Source organism: Salvelinus sp. IW2-2015, linkage group LG3 (assembly GCF_002910315.2).
Source record: "Salvelinus sp. IW2-2015 linkage group LG3, ASM291031v2, whole genome shotgun sequence".
Classification (NCBI taxonomy): Eukaryota; Metazoa; Chordata; class Actinopteri; order Salmoniformes; family Salmonidae; genus Salvelinus; species Salvelinus sp. IW2-2015.
The window spans coordinates 25990188-26003526 of NC_036840.1; the positions used below are offsets into that span (position 1 = coordinate 25990188).

The window sequence follows — 13339 nt, forward strand, 5'->3', positions numbered from 1 at the left end:
GAATGTGAATTTCTTGGCATTAAAAAGGTTTGTAATTGAAGGAAAATAAATGGCTGCCAGCCATGGTCCTCTGATGGAGGGAGCAGAGAGCACGGAGCCAGACGCTAGCACTGAATCATTCCAGGGCTATGTCTGTGACGACACCCTATTCCCTATATAGTGCATTACTTTTGACCAGAGCTCTATGGGGTAGTGCAGCATGCAGGGAAATTGGCTGCCGTTTGGATACAGCCCCAGTACTCAAGAGAGAGGGAGAATTGAGCATAGCAGAGGCTATCAGTCCAGGCAGCACTAAAGAGGCTGGCTAATGTTACATGACTTAGTGTCTTCATAGCTGCAACACAGGCTGTTGACTCGTCTCAGAGGGAGGGAGCAGCCATGGTGTATCACTGGTAGCGCTACAGTATATGTCTTATGTAGTCTATTCCTTTTGTCTCAGCGTGCCTGCTTCTATAACCACTAGAGAGAGAGAGAGCTAGAGGGTGGTGTATAGCGATGGAGGGCGGTAGAGAAGAGACTGAGATGGAGGGTGGTGTAGAGAGACCGAGAGTTAGAGGGTGGTAGAGAGAGAGGGAGGGAGGGAGGGAAGCGAGAGGAGAGCAATGACCATAAGAATTAATCAATGATAATGCAATCTGGGAGATTGGTGAGCGGTGGAGGTGGTCTGGGGGGTCTCAGAGGAACACTCAGAGTGAGGGAGGGGGGGGGTGGGAGTGATGAGGGCGGAGAGGAGAGAACCCAGCCAATTGGATTACAGGACGGCGCTGGAGCGAGGCATATGTACGAGCGCAGAGGACAGAGTACCACTTCAATGTGATTAGAGCTAGGACACACATGCGCGCACACACACACACCTGTTAACTGAGCTGTGTGTGTGATAGCTATGGGATTTCTCTGTGTGAATTTCTCTTTATTTCCCAGCAGAAGTAAGTGAATTAGGTTATTTATTTGCCCAGTCATAGTCAGAATGTCCTGTGCTGTGGGATGGGATACGTCTTTGCTGTGACTATGTTCATTGAGTTGCCATGTCCTCCTCCTCGTGATGGATATTAGTGTTGTGATGAACGGTCCCATGGGTATTCTCTCTGCAGATGAGATGAGTGGTTGAACTATGATGGTGGGGGTTAAATGGTTGGGGTTTAATGGGTTAAATGACTCCCACCTGTTCATGGGAAGCCATATCTTTCTGTATGAATTGGGTGAGCATTGTGTGTATCTATTTGACCGACTGACACAGGTACGTTTGTTTGTGAATGTGTGGTTATTATTTCTGTGTGCGTTGTGCGTCTGTGTGTTGCATGTGTGTGTGTGTCTGCCTATAGATATATCCACGCTCATCATCAATATTAACCCTTCCTGTGTGTGTGTGCCAGGACTCGTCCTCTCTGTGCTCTCAGAGAGGGGGTATCATGAAGCAGGGCTGGCTGCAGAAAGCCAACATCAACAGCAGCCTGTCTGTCTCCATGAGGGTGAGTCAGAACAGCTCACCCACCATCCTTGTCTACTGACTATACAGTGCATTCGGAAAGTACTCAGACCCCTTGACTTTTCCCCCAAAAATGTACGTTACAGTCTTATTCTTAAATAGATTTTTTTAAAACAATTCTCATCCATCTACATACAATACCACATAATGACAAAGGGAAAACAGGTTTTTGAAATGTTTGCACATTTATTAAAAATAATAAACAAAAACACCTTATTTATGTAAGTATTCCAACCCTTTGTTATGAAACTTGAAATTGAGCTCAGGTGCATCCTGTTTCCATTGATCATCCTTGAGATGTTTCTACAACTTGATTGGAGTACACCTATGGTAAATTCAATTGATTGGATATTTGTATGATTTTTTTAAATTTAACCTTATTTAACCTATACAGGTTTTTGTCATTGAGATAAAATCTCTTTTTCAAGAGAGACCTGGTGCAACAGCAGCAGGGGGAACAAAGTTTCAGACGAAACGACTTATATACTCTAACACAATATTGAACAAAACTATAGACACACACATACAGTACAACAATTACATATTACGTAAAGAAACACAAATGTCATAACTAAATGATTTGGAAAGGCACACACCTGTCTATATAATGTCCCACAGTTGACAGTGCATATCAGAGCAAGAACCAAGCCATGAGGTCGGAGGAATTGTCCGTAGAGCTCAAAGACAGGATTGTGTCCGGGCACAGATCTGGGGAAGGGTACCAAAACATTTCTGCAGCATTGAAGGTCCCCAAGAACAAAGTGGCCTCCATCATTCTTAAATTAAAGAAGTTTGGAACCACCCAGACTTTCTAGAGCTGGCCGCCCGGACAAACTGAGCAATCGGGGGAGAAGGGCCTTAGTCAGGTAGGTGACCAAGAACAGTTCCTCTGTGGAGATGGGAGAACCTTCCAGAAGGACAATCATCTCTGCAGAACTCCACCAATCAGGCCTTTATGGTAGAGTGGCCGGAAGACGGAAGCCACTTCTCAGTAAAAGGCACATGACAGCCCGCTTGGAGTTTGCCAAAAGGCACCTAAAGGACTCTCAGACCATGAGAAACAAGATTCTCTGGTCTGATGAAACCAAGACTGAACTCTTTGGCACCATCCCTACGGTGAAACATGGTGATGGCAGCATCATGCTGTGGGGATGTTTTTCAGCGGCAGGGACTGGGAGACTAGTCAGGATCAAGGGAAAGATGAACAGAGCAAAGATCAGAGAGATCCTTGATGAAAACCTTCTCCAGAGTGATCAGGACCTCAGACTGGGGAGAAGGTTCACCTTCCAATAGGAAAACGACCCTAAGCACACAGCCAAGACAACGCAGGAGTGGCTTCGGGACAAGTCTCTGAATGTCCTTGAGTAGCCCAGCCAGAGCCCGGACTTGAACCCGATTGAACATCTCTGGAGAGACCTGAAAATAGCTGTGCAGAGACGCTCCCCATCCAACCTGACAGAGCTTGAGAGGATTTGCAGAGAGGGATGGGAGAAACACCCCTAATACAGGTGTGTCAAGCTTGTAGCGTCATACACAAGAAGACTCAAGGCTGTAATTGCTGCCAAAAATGGTTCAAAGGGTCTGAATACTTATGTCAATGTGATATATTTTACTTGCAAAAATTTCTAAAAACCTGTCTTGCTTTGACATTATGGGGTATGAGGAAAACATTTTTTTAAATCCATTTTAGAATAAGGCTGTAACGAAATAAAACGTGGAAAAAGTCATGGGATCTGAATTCTTTCCGAATCACTGTAGATGTACAAGAAATGACGTAGATCATGTACCACAAAAGCACTGTGCAGGCTTTTGTTCAGCACTAACATACCTGATTAGGGCCCTATAAAATCAGTTATATATAAATATTACATTTTTTCCGTTTTGTTTTCCCAGGTTTCAGTTTTTCCCCATTTTTTTTCACGTTTTTGCTCTCAAAATAATATTTTTTTAAATGAAAAACAACACAATTGGATGTTCTAAGTCCACAACAATGCTTAAACCACACCAGGAGACCACTTGAGGACTTGGAAAAATTGAGCACATTTTTATTTTGGGGTGTACATAACCTTTAATTCAGGTGTGCACCAGCAAGAGACGTGTTTGCTTAGCTCTGTTTCTGATTGTAGAGTTTGCTAATCACAAATCACCAAATAATCATAATATCATTATGCAGGTAGGCATAGGCTACTTTGTCGTTAACATTTTAATGTAGATGTTTTTGGGGAAAGCCTTTCCATCTACCATAAGACGGTTATCATTAGCATCATCGCTAACGGCTACACAAAGTGGTAGACAAACAAACACGCATACATGGACATTCCCGCGTTGCATCTTCAGAAATAAGGAAAGAAGAAAAATAAGAATCAGTGATGCATTTTGTTCATGTCTTATGATAATCCGGAGCTGTCTTATTATAATCCTGAGCGAATTAATTTTCGAATAAATGAAATGCATTTTTAAATATTGTTCAATTCCGTTATAATGTCTGGATTCCGTGATTCCGTCCGCGTTCTCCGTATCGCGGATTTGATAGGGCCCTACCTGACTCAGCTAATCAAAAAAAGTATCTACAACTGTATTTGAGTGCCACAACAATACATTTGATCACCAGCCTTGTCTACCTTTGTACCCACACATCCACTAGACTGTACAGCAGATGGACACTATTAGAAATAAAAGCGGCGTGGATATTGGATGATTTTGAATTGAAACCCTTCTTCTGATTATCAGGTGTTTAAGAGGAGGTATTTCTACCTGTCCCAGCTGCCAGACGGCTCCTACATCCTCAACTCCTACAAGGATGAGAAGAACTGCAAGGACACCAAAGGATCCATCTACCTGGATTCCTGTATAGACGTCATTCAGGTGACCTGGGCCCTTATTCACAAAGAGTCTCCGAGTAGGAGTGCTGATCTAGGATCAGTCTGGTCTTTTAGATTACAATTCCTTAGATTACATGGACGGTTGAACTGATCTTAGATCAGCTACTTTGAGATGCTCATTGAATACGGTCCCTCATTTCACCTTGACTTGGAAATCATTGACGTCGTGTGGTTATTGTGAATAATACAGTACAGTATATCTTTGTATATGGTTAATGTTTGTTCCTAATGTGTCCCAGGAATAGATTGACCATTTGCTTACAGAGGCACACCATCCGCTCTGGGCTTTATGGAGACAGACAAATCTAAATATATTGTCTTGTCTGTCCTAGACGGTAGACTTTCCTCCTGCCAGCCATGGAGGGAAGTCTGTGATAATCAAATAGACCATTCTATGCTAATACAATTAATAGGTAATACATCTCTGGACTCTAAAGAGGCAGAAATGGCAGCAGCACACTCAGAATTAGGCTTTTAACACAACAGCCCACTGGGGAAAAACTGGTTGAATCATCGTTGTTTCCACGTCATTTCAACAAAGAATTCAATGTGATGATGTTGGATCGACTTGGAAAACTGATTGGATTTGCAAAAGTCATCAACGTTAGGGAATTTAGTCTTTTTTTCACCCGACTTTTAACCAAATCCAATATGGTGACATTTTTTTTTGAATTCACGTTAGTTGACAACTTCCAATTGTAAACCAAACTACACGTTGAAATGACGTCTGTGTCCAGTGGGATTAGTTGCTAATAAAGATTTAGGCCTAAATCGGTACCTAGCAGCATTTTAACCAAAGACTGTTATACTAGCTGTCTAGTCTGTGTTTTATAAATGTGCAATAAGCATAAAACACAATATAGGGAATTGGCAACTCGTTCTCATTCTGAGAAATAAGGTATTGATTGAACAAAGTGGACAGGCTAGCATGCTGTTCAAACAGTTGGAGACAGACAGAAGGGTGTGTTCATAACAATTCTACTGTTCTGCCTCGTTATCTAGCTAGCAATTAGATCCAAGTTGGCTAAACTTGAAATGTAAATATTAGCTGTCCACTCACTAGCACGTTTGAGCATTGAGCCGAGTGTTATTAGGTGATATGCTGATCCAACCAGACCTGTTCTCTTTCTCTCCTCCCCAGCGCCATAAGATGCGCCGTAACAGCTTTGACCTTTGAGCCACAATGTTTAAATGACTCCAACCAAACGTCTATATGTTCACCCCAGGTGCCCTGAGATTGGTTGGAACTGCTTTAAGATTATGTTACTAAATGACCAACCCTCTGTTCNCTGTCCTAGACGCTAGACTTCCTTTATTCCTGCCAGCCATAAAAGGACGTCTGTGATAGTCAAATATATAATTCTATGCTAATACATTGAATAGGTCATCTCTGGTCTCTAAAGAGGCAAAGACGACAGCAGCACACTCAGAATCAGGCTTGTAACACAACAATAGTTGCTGAGAAAGAGGGATCCCCAAAAAACATGAAATATTTAGCTATTTTTAATGCTGGAACACAGTGCTGGAACAACACTGGAAAAATGCTGGCTCAGGAAAGCTACAGTATGTATAACTCATAACTGGAAGGAATTCTGCTGGTTTTGTGTTTCAACATCCCAGTAAAAGGGAACTCCTTTGGGATCGGAAAACCACCACTGTGACCACATGAACAAGTCCGTTTTCAGCTGTCGCAACACTCGTGAAAGTTAGGTCAGGATTCCTCTCCTCCACCTTTGCCATCCTTCAGGAACTGATTGGATTTTTTGAACTGCATTCCAGTTGCTGGGCAGAAAAAAATGGGTGCTTGCATTTTTTTCTCCTAATAAATGAGAGAAACTTCTGAGTGTTGGCACTGTGTGGTACAGTAGACTGGAGAGGCTGCGAGGAAGCTTTCCATTGGTTAAAAGTATTTAGGAGCTATGAGTGTTTTTAGATTACTTTGTTTAGATGCCTACAACCAAACTTCAATATTTTCACCCCAGTGCCCTAAAATACGTCGTAACGGCTTTGAGCTAAAGATGCAGGAGCGCTTCAGCCACTTCCTGGCTGCGGACAGCGAGGCGGAGATGGAGGAGTGGGTGGTCACCCTGAAACAGGCCCTGCAGAGCAGCACTGAGGGAGGAGACAGGAGGAACGGAGGAGACAGCCTAGACTGTGCCCTGGGTGAGGATGGACTGGACACACACACACACACACACAGTATGCCGTACTCTCCTAGACCTACAGTTCAACATCTTACAATTTTTTACAATCACTTTGGCACTAATTTCAGAACCTTGTGGTCATTTTTCAAAACTCTAGACGCACAACTCAAAACAGTCATCACTTGTAACACATGCTGTCCAATGTTCAAAACATGGCATTGTGCATTCATATCTTTAAAGAAACCTTGCACTTTCAGAATCATTGGTTCAAATAACGAATTCATCATGAAATACCATAGGAACATTAATTTAGGTCACCCACACACAAGATACTGTGTGGTTGTTCGTACAATCATTAAATATTGTAGTACAAAATTGTTTCATGATGGTGCTACACGTAAATACATCACTGTAAAAGGACCAGTAGAGGGAATACTACAGACACAGTGGAATCATTGAACAACATCTGAAATGTATTGATGAAATACAATAAAATCACAACATAGGTTTCTTTGAATCAAAGCAAAAATAATTAGCTACAAAAAAGAAAAAAACGACAGTAAAACGTCAAATGCAGTATTCTTCACCTGGCTTACTGTAAAAAGCAAACCAAAGGATTGATTACTGTACTTATATATTTCCATCAACCCTGTCTTGTGGATTTGGCCACAGGTTCTCAGCCACATCACAATGGATGTTTTCATGAGCCAAACATCTTGGGAAGAATCTTCGGGCATGGCGAATCATTGCATGCGTCATCCATAGCCTGGAGAAGGGTGGCTTGTTCGTGAAGGCGCCTATCATATTCCTTCCACCTCCATGTGGAGAAAAATTCCTCAATCGTGTTAAGGAAAGGAGATTATGGGGTAAGTACAGGGTGGTAAATTGTGGATGGGCCTGAAACCATGCTTGCACCATTTGAGCATGGTGGAACCTGACATTATCCCACACGCCATCAGCTCTACAGACCTGATTTAGCTCATCAAGGAAGGTTACAAGGAGAGCTGCATTATATGATCCAATACGAGGTCTGCGTCCCACCANGATTTAGCTCATCAAGGAAGGTTACAAGGAGAGCTGCATTATATGATCCAATACGAGGTCTGCGTCCCACCACACCATCTTCCAATATAGCCGCATACATGGTGATGTTGTCCAGGTGCTTGGATGGTTGCCCGTTGGCCAATGAAATTCCGACCTCTCCTCCTTGTTTTGGCCAGGTTGAAGCCTGCCTCATCCAAAAAGAGGAATTGTGATGGTTTTCGTCAGCATCCAGCTCCATCACCTTCTAAAAAGACGTTTTGGAAAGAGAATTACTGATTACAATGATGTAGAATTTTGGGGGAATTTTTCACAACAGCCATCGTGAAACTGAACATACCTGAACATACTCAGTCCTCAGTTGCTTCGCTCTGTCTGCATTTCTTTCTAAAGGCACATGGTATAGCTGTTTTAGAGACCCCTGGTGCCTTATCAGCATGCGTGCAATAGCCGGCAAACTTATGGCTTCCACATTGTTGAACATGTCGTCATTGTCCAAGATGTGCTGCCGAATTTCTGTAAGGCAAATATCATTCCTGGCCCGATCCAAATTGACCACACCCCGCTCTTGTTGGTCTGTCAGAATTTTGCCTCTGCCTTCCATATTTAGCCTATTCTCAATTCTGCAGGGAAAATTACAGTAAGAACACATTTAGTCAAATCACATACTCTGTGGTACACGTTGGCATGCAGTATACAGTGGTTGCCCCACTAAAAGTTTTGCGATTATGCTGCGGTACTTAGAGGTCATTTAGTACAGTACCCTGCGTCACCACCTCATTGCTCCAGACCAGCGCAAGGGGGAGTTAGAGCACTGATTATGCTTTTGGGTCCTACAGTGTCTCTAACTGACAATGAATGGGCGACATAAACCTAAATAGAAACTGATAATTGTGCACGACTTCAGTATTACTTACTAAAACTGTTGTTACACTAAGGTTTTTATTACTTATTTTGTTAGGATTATTTTGTAATGTAGCCCACTCCCGACCGGTCCTGTTGTACAGCGCTTGAGTGGTGCAACAGTCTAAGACACTGCATAGGAGTGCAAGCTGTGTTGCTCCAGATGCTGGTTCAATACCCGTGCCGGACTTTGGCTGGGCGACCCATGAGATGACTAGGTTTTTGGTTTCTCTCCCTCTAAAAACAGAAATAAATGATTCTAAATAACAAACTGGCTTTATTTACAAATTAGTAACAATGTCTCACCCCATGTTCAAGAATGGCCTTTTTCTTGCTCATTTGACGTTATTTGAAAACAAAATTATCTCCAAAATATTGTAATTTTTTTTTAAACAAAGCGATTATTTTTATTATTCTTATTATTTTAGAATCATTATTATTAATTTAGATATTCTCACCCCACTGGGTAGCACAGAGCAACCCTTTAAGGGCCATTGCACTAATAATGGCGCTGACTAGGGAAACGTTCCCGCTGTTCTTAGTGCCAGTCTGCACGTTCAAACTAAAACAATGTAACTAATAATGGCATCTTTATGCTTTCGTCAATAAAATAATGAGAAAAATACTCTTTCAAAATGCCAATGTTTATTTAGTTAAGGCTCCATAACGAATTACTATGAGAATAACATCACTGAATTACATAAATATTGGAACAAAGTTGTCTAATGAAGGTAAACAAATTGTTGCTTCCTGGAAAATACTCTTTCAAACACACACACGGTCACGTTGTACAGCGCCATTATGGCTATTAGCAGGTAGCTGGACAATAGACTTGCCTAGGAGGAGGGTAGGGGGAGAATTCTATCTTCAAATGTATTTCGACGTTAGGTTGGCTGTATCACAACCGGCCGAGATTGGTTGCAATTTCAGTTTAATCCACCAGAAAAGACAACAAATAATACCACAAAAAGTATTATGTATCACATCCGACCGTGATTGGGAGTCCCATAGGGCGGCACAATTGGCCCAGCATTTCTCCCTCTTTAAACAGAAATAAATGTTTTGGCCTTTACAAATATTATTTTGACCTTTATTCAGATTACAATCTCTCACTTTCGTTTTTTTTTGGGGAAACAAAATAACCTCCAAAATATCATTATATATTATCAAGTTGATAATAGTCATATAGCAGCACCTACATAAAGCTGAGTGACTCACTCATTCATGGCTTTGGATCAAAATAAATAAGTACCAACATTCTTTCTGATAGTCTTTAATAAATAAATGTTTTGGTTATCCTGACCTGGACACCATTTACAGTATTATAATACCCCATTATGGGCTATTAGCAGGACAATATACAGTTGAAGTCGGAAGTTTACATACTCTTAGGTTGGAGTCATTAAAACAAATTTTTCAACCACTCCACAAATTTCTTGTTAACAAACTATAGTTTTGGCAAGTCGGTTAGGACATCTACTTTGTGCAGTCTGGTTCATCCTTGGGAGCAATTTCCAAACGCCTGAAGGTACCATGCTCATCTGTACAAACAATAGTACACAAGTATAAACACCATGGGACCACACAGCCATCATAACGCTCAGGAAGGAGACGCGTTCTGTCTCCTAGAGATTAACATACTTTGGTGCGAAAAGTGCAAATCAGTCCCAGAACAACAGCGAAGGACCTTGTGAAGATGCTGGAGGACACAGCAGGAAACAAATTATGTGGATATATTGAAGCAACATCTCAAGACATCAGTCAGGAAGTTAAAGCTTGGTCGCAAATGGGTCTCCCAAATGGACAATGATCCCAAGCATACTTCCAAAGTTGTGGCAATATGGCTTTAAGGACAACAAAGTCAAGGTATTGGAGTGGCCATCACAAAGCCCTGACCTCAATTCTATCGAAAATTTGTGGGCAGAACCGAAAAAGCATGTGCGAGCAAGGAGGCCTACGAACCTGACTCAGTTACACCAGCTCTGTCAGGAGGAATGGGCCAAAATTCACCCAACTTATTGTGGGAAGCTTGTGGAAGGCTACCAAAACGTTTGACCCAAGTTAAACAATTTAAAGGCAATGCTACRAAATACTAATTGAGTGTATGTAAACTTCTGACCCACTGGGAATGTGATGAAAGAAATTAAAGCTGAAATAAATCATTCTCTCTACTATTATTCTGACATTTCACATTCTTAAATTGAAGTGGTGATCCTAACTGACCTAAGACAGGGAATGTTTACTAGGATTAAATGTCAGGAATTGTGAAAAACTGAGTTTAAATGTATTTGGCTGAGGTGTATGTAAACTTCCGACTTCAACTGTACTTTTACCAACACCTCTCTGTATTTTGATACTTTGTGGGTGGGGCCTCCCCAGTGGAGCAGCTGTCTAAGTCACCGTATCGCAATGCAAAATGCGTTGCAACAGATACCCGTGCCGGCCGCCACCGGGAGACCAATGAGACGGCTTTTGGTTTTAATTTAGAATCCTCCAGTCCTCTATATGTATTTATTGGTGGAGAGTCACGTCATATTTTTTTATATACTGTAGGCCTACCATAGGCGACATGAGTCTCACTAGTGTTGATTAATGTGCTGTTTAAAGTGGTGTAGGTCTTGTTTATTTAAAGAGCATATTGAAGTTAGAAGCAATAGGATTTGAAGCAATAGCCTACAACTATTTTGTCACCGTTTCGTGCTGCTCTGAGACAAGCATGGGGACTGGTCTTGATAAATCAATGAGATTTTTATTTTGACTGAATCTCTGTTTGGGTATTGGTTAGACCAATTATGGTGTAGAAATGTTATGCTCTTAGTGTAACCTTTATTTAACTAGGCAAGTCAGTTAAGAACAAATTCTTATTTACAAGGATACTCCTTCCTCCCCATTGGGAAATTGAATCCCGGTCTCCCGCATGCCCGCACAACACAGGGATTCTTTAGCTAAATAGTCCTGTACTGTAGCCTACTCCCGACTGTCACGCTGTACAGCGCCATATTTTCCATTCTATCCTAATGGAAACCCAGAGGGTTTTTAGTTTTTCTTGGACTAGAAACACCATAATATTAAGCAAATTAATTAAGCAAAATGTCTTAAAATCAGTCCCATATACTATGTTCTTACAAAAAAAGGTTTTAAATTCTCTAGTACAGCCACTATTGAAGGTTATCAAATGCTTCTCAAAGATGCCCTCTGGTGGTCAAATTAGCACTAACTAGCTTTAATGGTACCAGTGGTTGTCACTTAAATAACGTGCCATAGAATTCTGCGGCACCACGCAAGCTGTGCTGCAGTACGCTGCAACTTTTAAATAACGAACCACTGTACAGTCATTTGACGATTGAGAGTAGCCTAATGTTTAGTGCATGCTGAAGACTTACCGGTTCTCATTGCGGAAAGCTCTGATGATTGAGGCCTGATGGTTGATTTTCTGAGATTTAGTTGAATCATTGTAGCTGCCTCAGTCATTGTCATGACATGATTTACGACATGGTCTACAACGATTGCTCGGATTTCATTGGACACTCTTTACTGTTGCTGCCGCTGTCTTGGTCCGTGGCCTTGTCCTCTACCACATTCCCCCACATCTCTCAAACGAGGCCCACGACCACCTCTCAGAAGGGGTGCTTGTCCCCTGCCATTTCTTTGACCACCACGTCTTCCTCGTCTTCCTCCTCCCACTGCTTGACCTCTATTGTGACCTGGATCACCTGCCGGTTCCAATGTTATCGCTATGTTGTTGTAGGTGGATACCACTCATTTCACTATATATTCGTACCACAATGTGAAATCAATCATCAGTAATGAGTTGGCAGTATTGGAAAAGCAGTTACAAGGGCCTGCATACATACACTCACTGACCACTTTATTAGGTACACCTGCGTGTTAACGCAAATAGCCTGCTCCTTCGAACAGCGAATCATGTGGATGCCTGCAACTCAAAAATAGAGTATATAGAGTAGAGAGCTTTAGCTGTTGTTCGACCAAACATTAGAACGGGTAAGATGCGTAATCTAAGCAACTTTGACCGTGGTATGATTGTTGGTTCCACACATGGTGGTTCCAGCATCTCAGAAACAGCTGCCCTGACTAAAGTCTCTAGAGTTTACAGAGAATGGTGCGATAAAAAAAAACACATTCAGTGAGCGGCAGTTCTGTGGGCAAAAAACACCTTGTCAATGAGAGAGGTCAGAGGAGAATGTCCAGACTTATTCAAGCTAACAGAAAGGCCACAAATGCTCAAATAACAGCCGTTTAAAACAGTGGTGTGCAGAAGGGCATCTCTTAACGTACAACACCGTGAATAATTCAGGCTGTTGTGTAGGCAAATGGGAGTCCTACCCAGTACCAGATAGGTGTACCTAATAAAGTGGCCGGTGAGTGTACAGTAATGTCAAATCTGAAAACATGGTCTAGAAAAGTGGTACATGGGACCATAGAAACGGTGTCTGATAAAGAATGATGATGAAATATTACAGCCATAGATAATGTAGTCCAATTGGTTGATGTTCCACGGTAATTGGTGTCAATGGATCTCGTTATCCTGAAACTTTCATGATCTAAACATGGAATATTGTTCATCAGTTTCCATAAAACGAAAACAGTTATTTATCATTTTGAGCAGTTGTATCAGTTGATAGTTAGATCGTTGTAATGAAATGAATAGACAGTCATCTCAGATGTAATGTGTGAATTGAATTTTGAAATGGTAGTACTTTGATGTTAAGTTGTGTCATTTTGAACAGGTGATTTTAGCTTTATGTGTATTGTATCCAAGCATTTGGAAAAAGTGTTAGAGTTTTGAAAAATGTGCATTTTGATCATCGGTTGTGCGTATTGTGTCTAGAGTTTTGAAAAGTGACATGAAGGTTCTGAAATTA

General features: G+C 41.6%; 1 protein-coding gene across 1 annotated transcript in view; it reads left to right on the top strand.

Annotated features, from left to right (window-relative positions):
- The window catches only part of LOC111980688 (dedicator of cytokinesis protein 11-like), a 126178-nt gene that overhangs the window by 25829 nt on the left and 87010 nt on the right, over positions 1–13339 (top strand). The window contains 3 exon segments of the mRNA XM_070449591.1: positions 1374–1469; positions 4217–4351; positions 6351–6531. Of these exon segments, the coding sequence (XP_070305692.1) occupies positions 1374–1469; positions 4217–4351; positions 6351–6531 (412 nt within the window).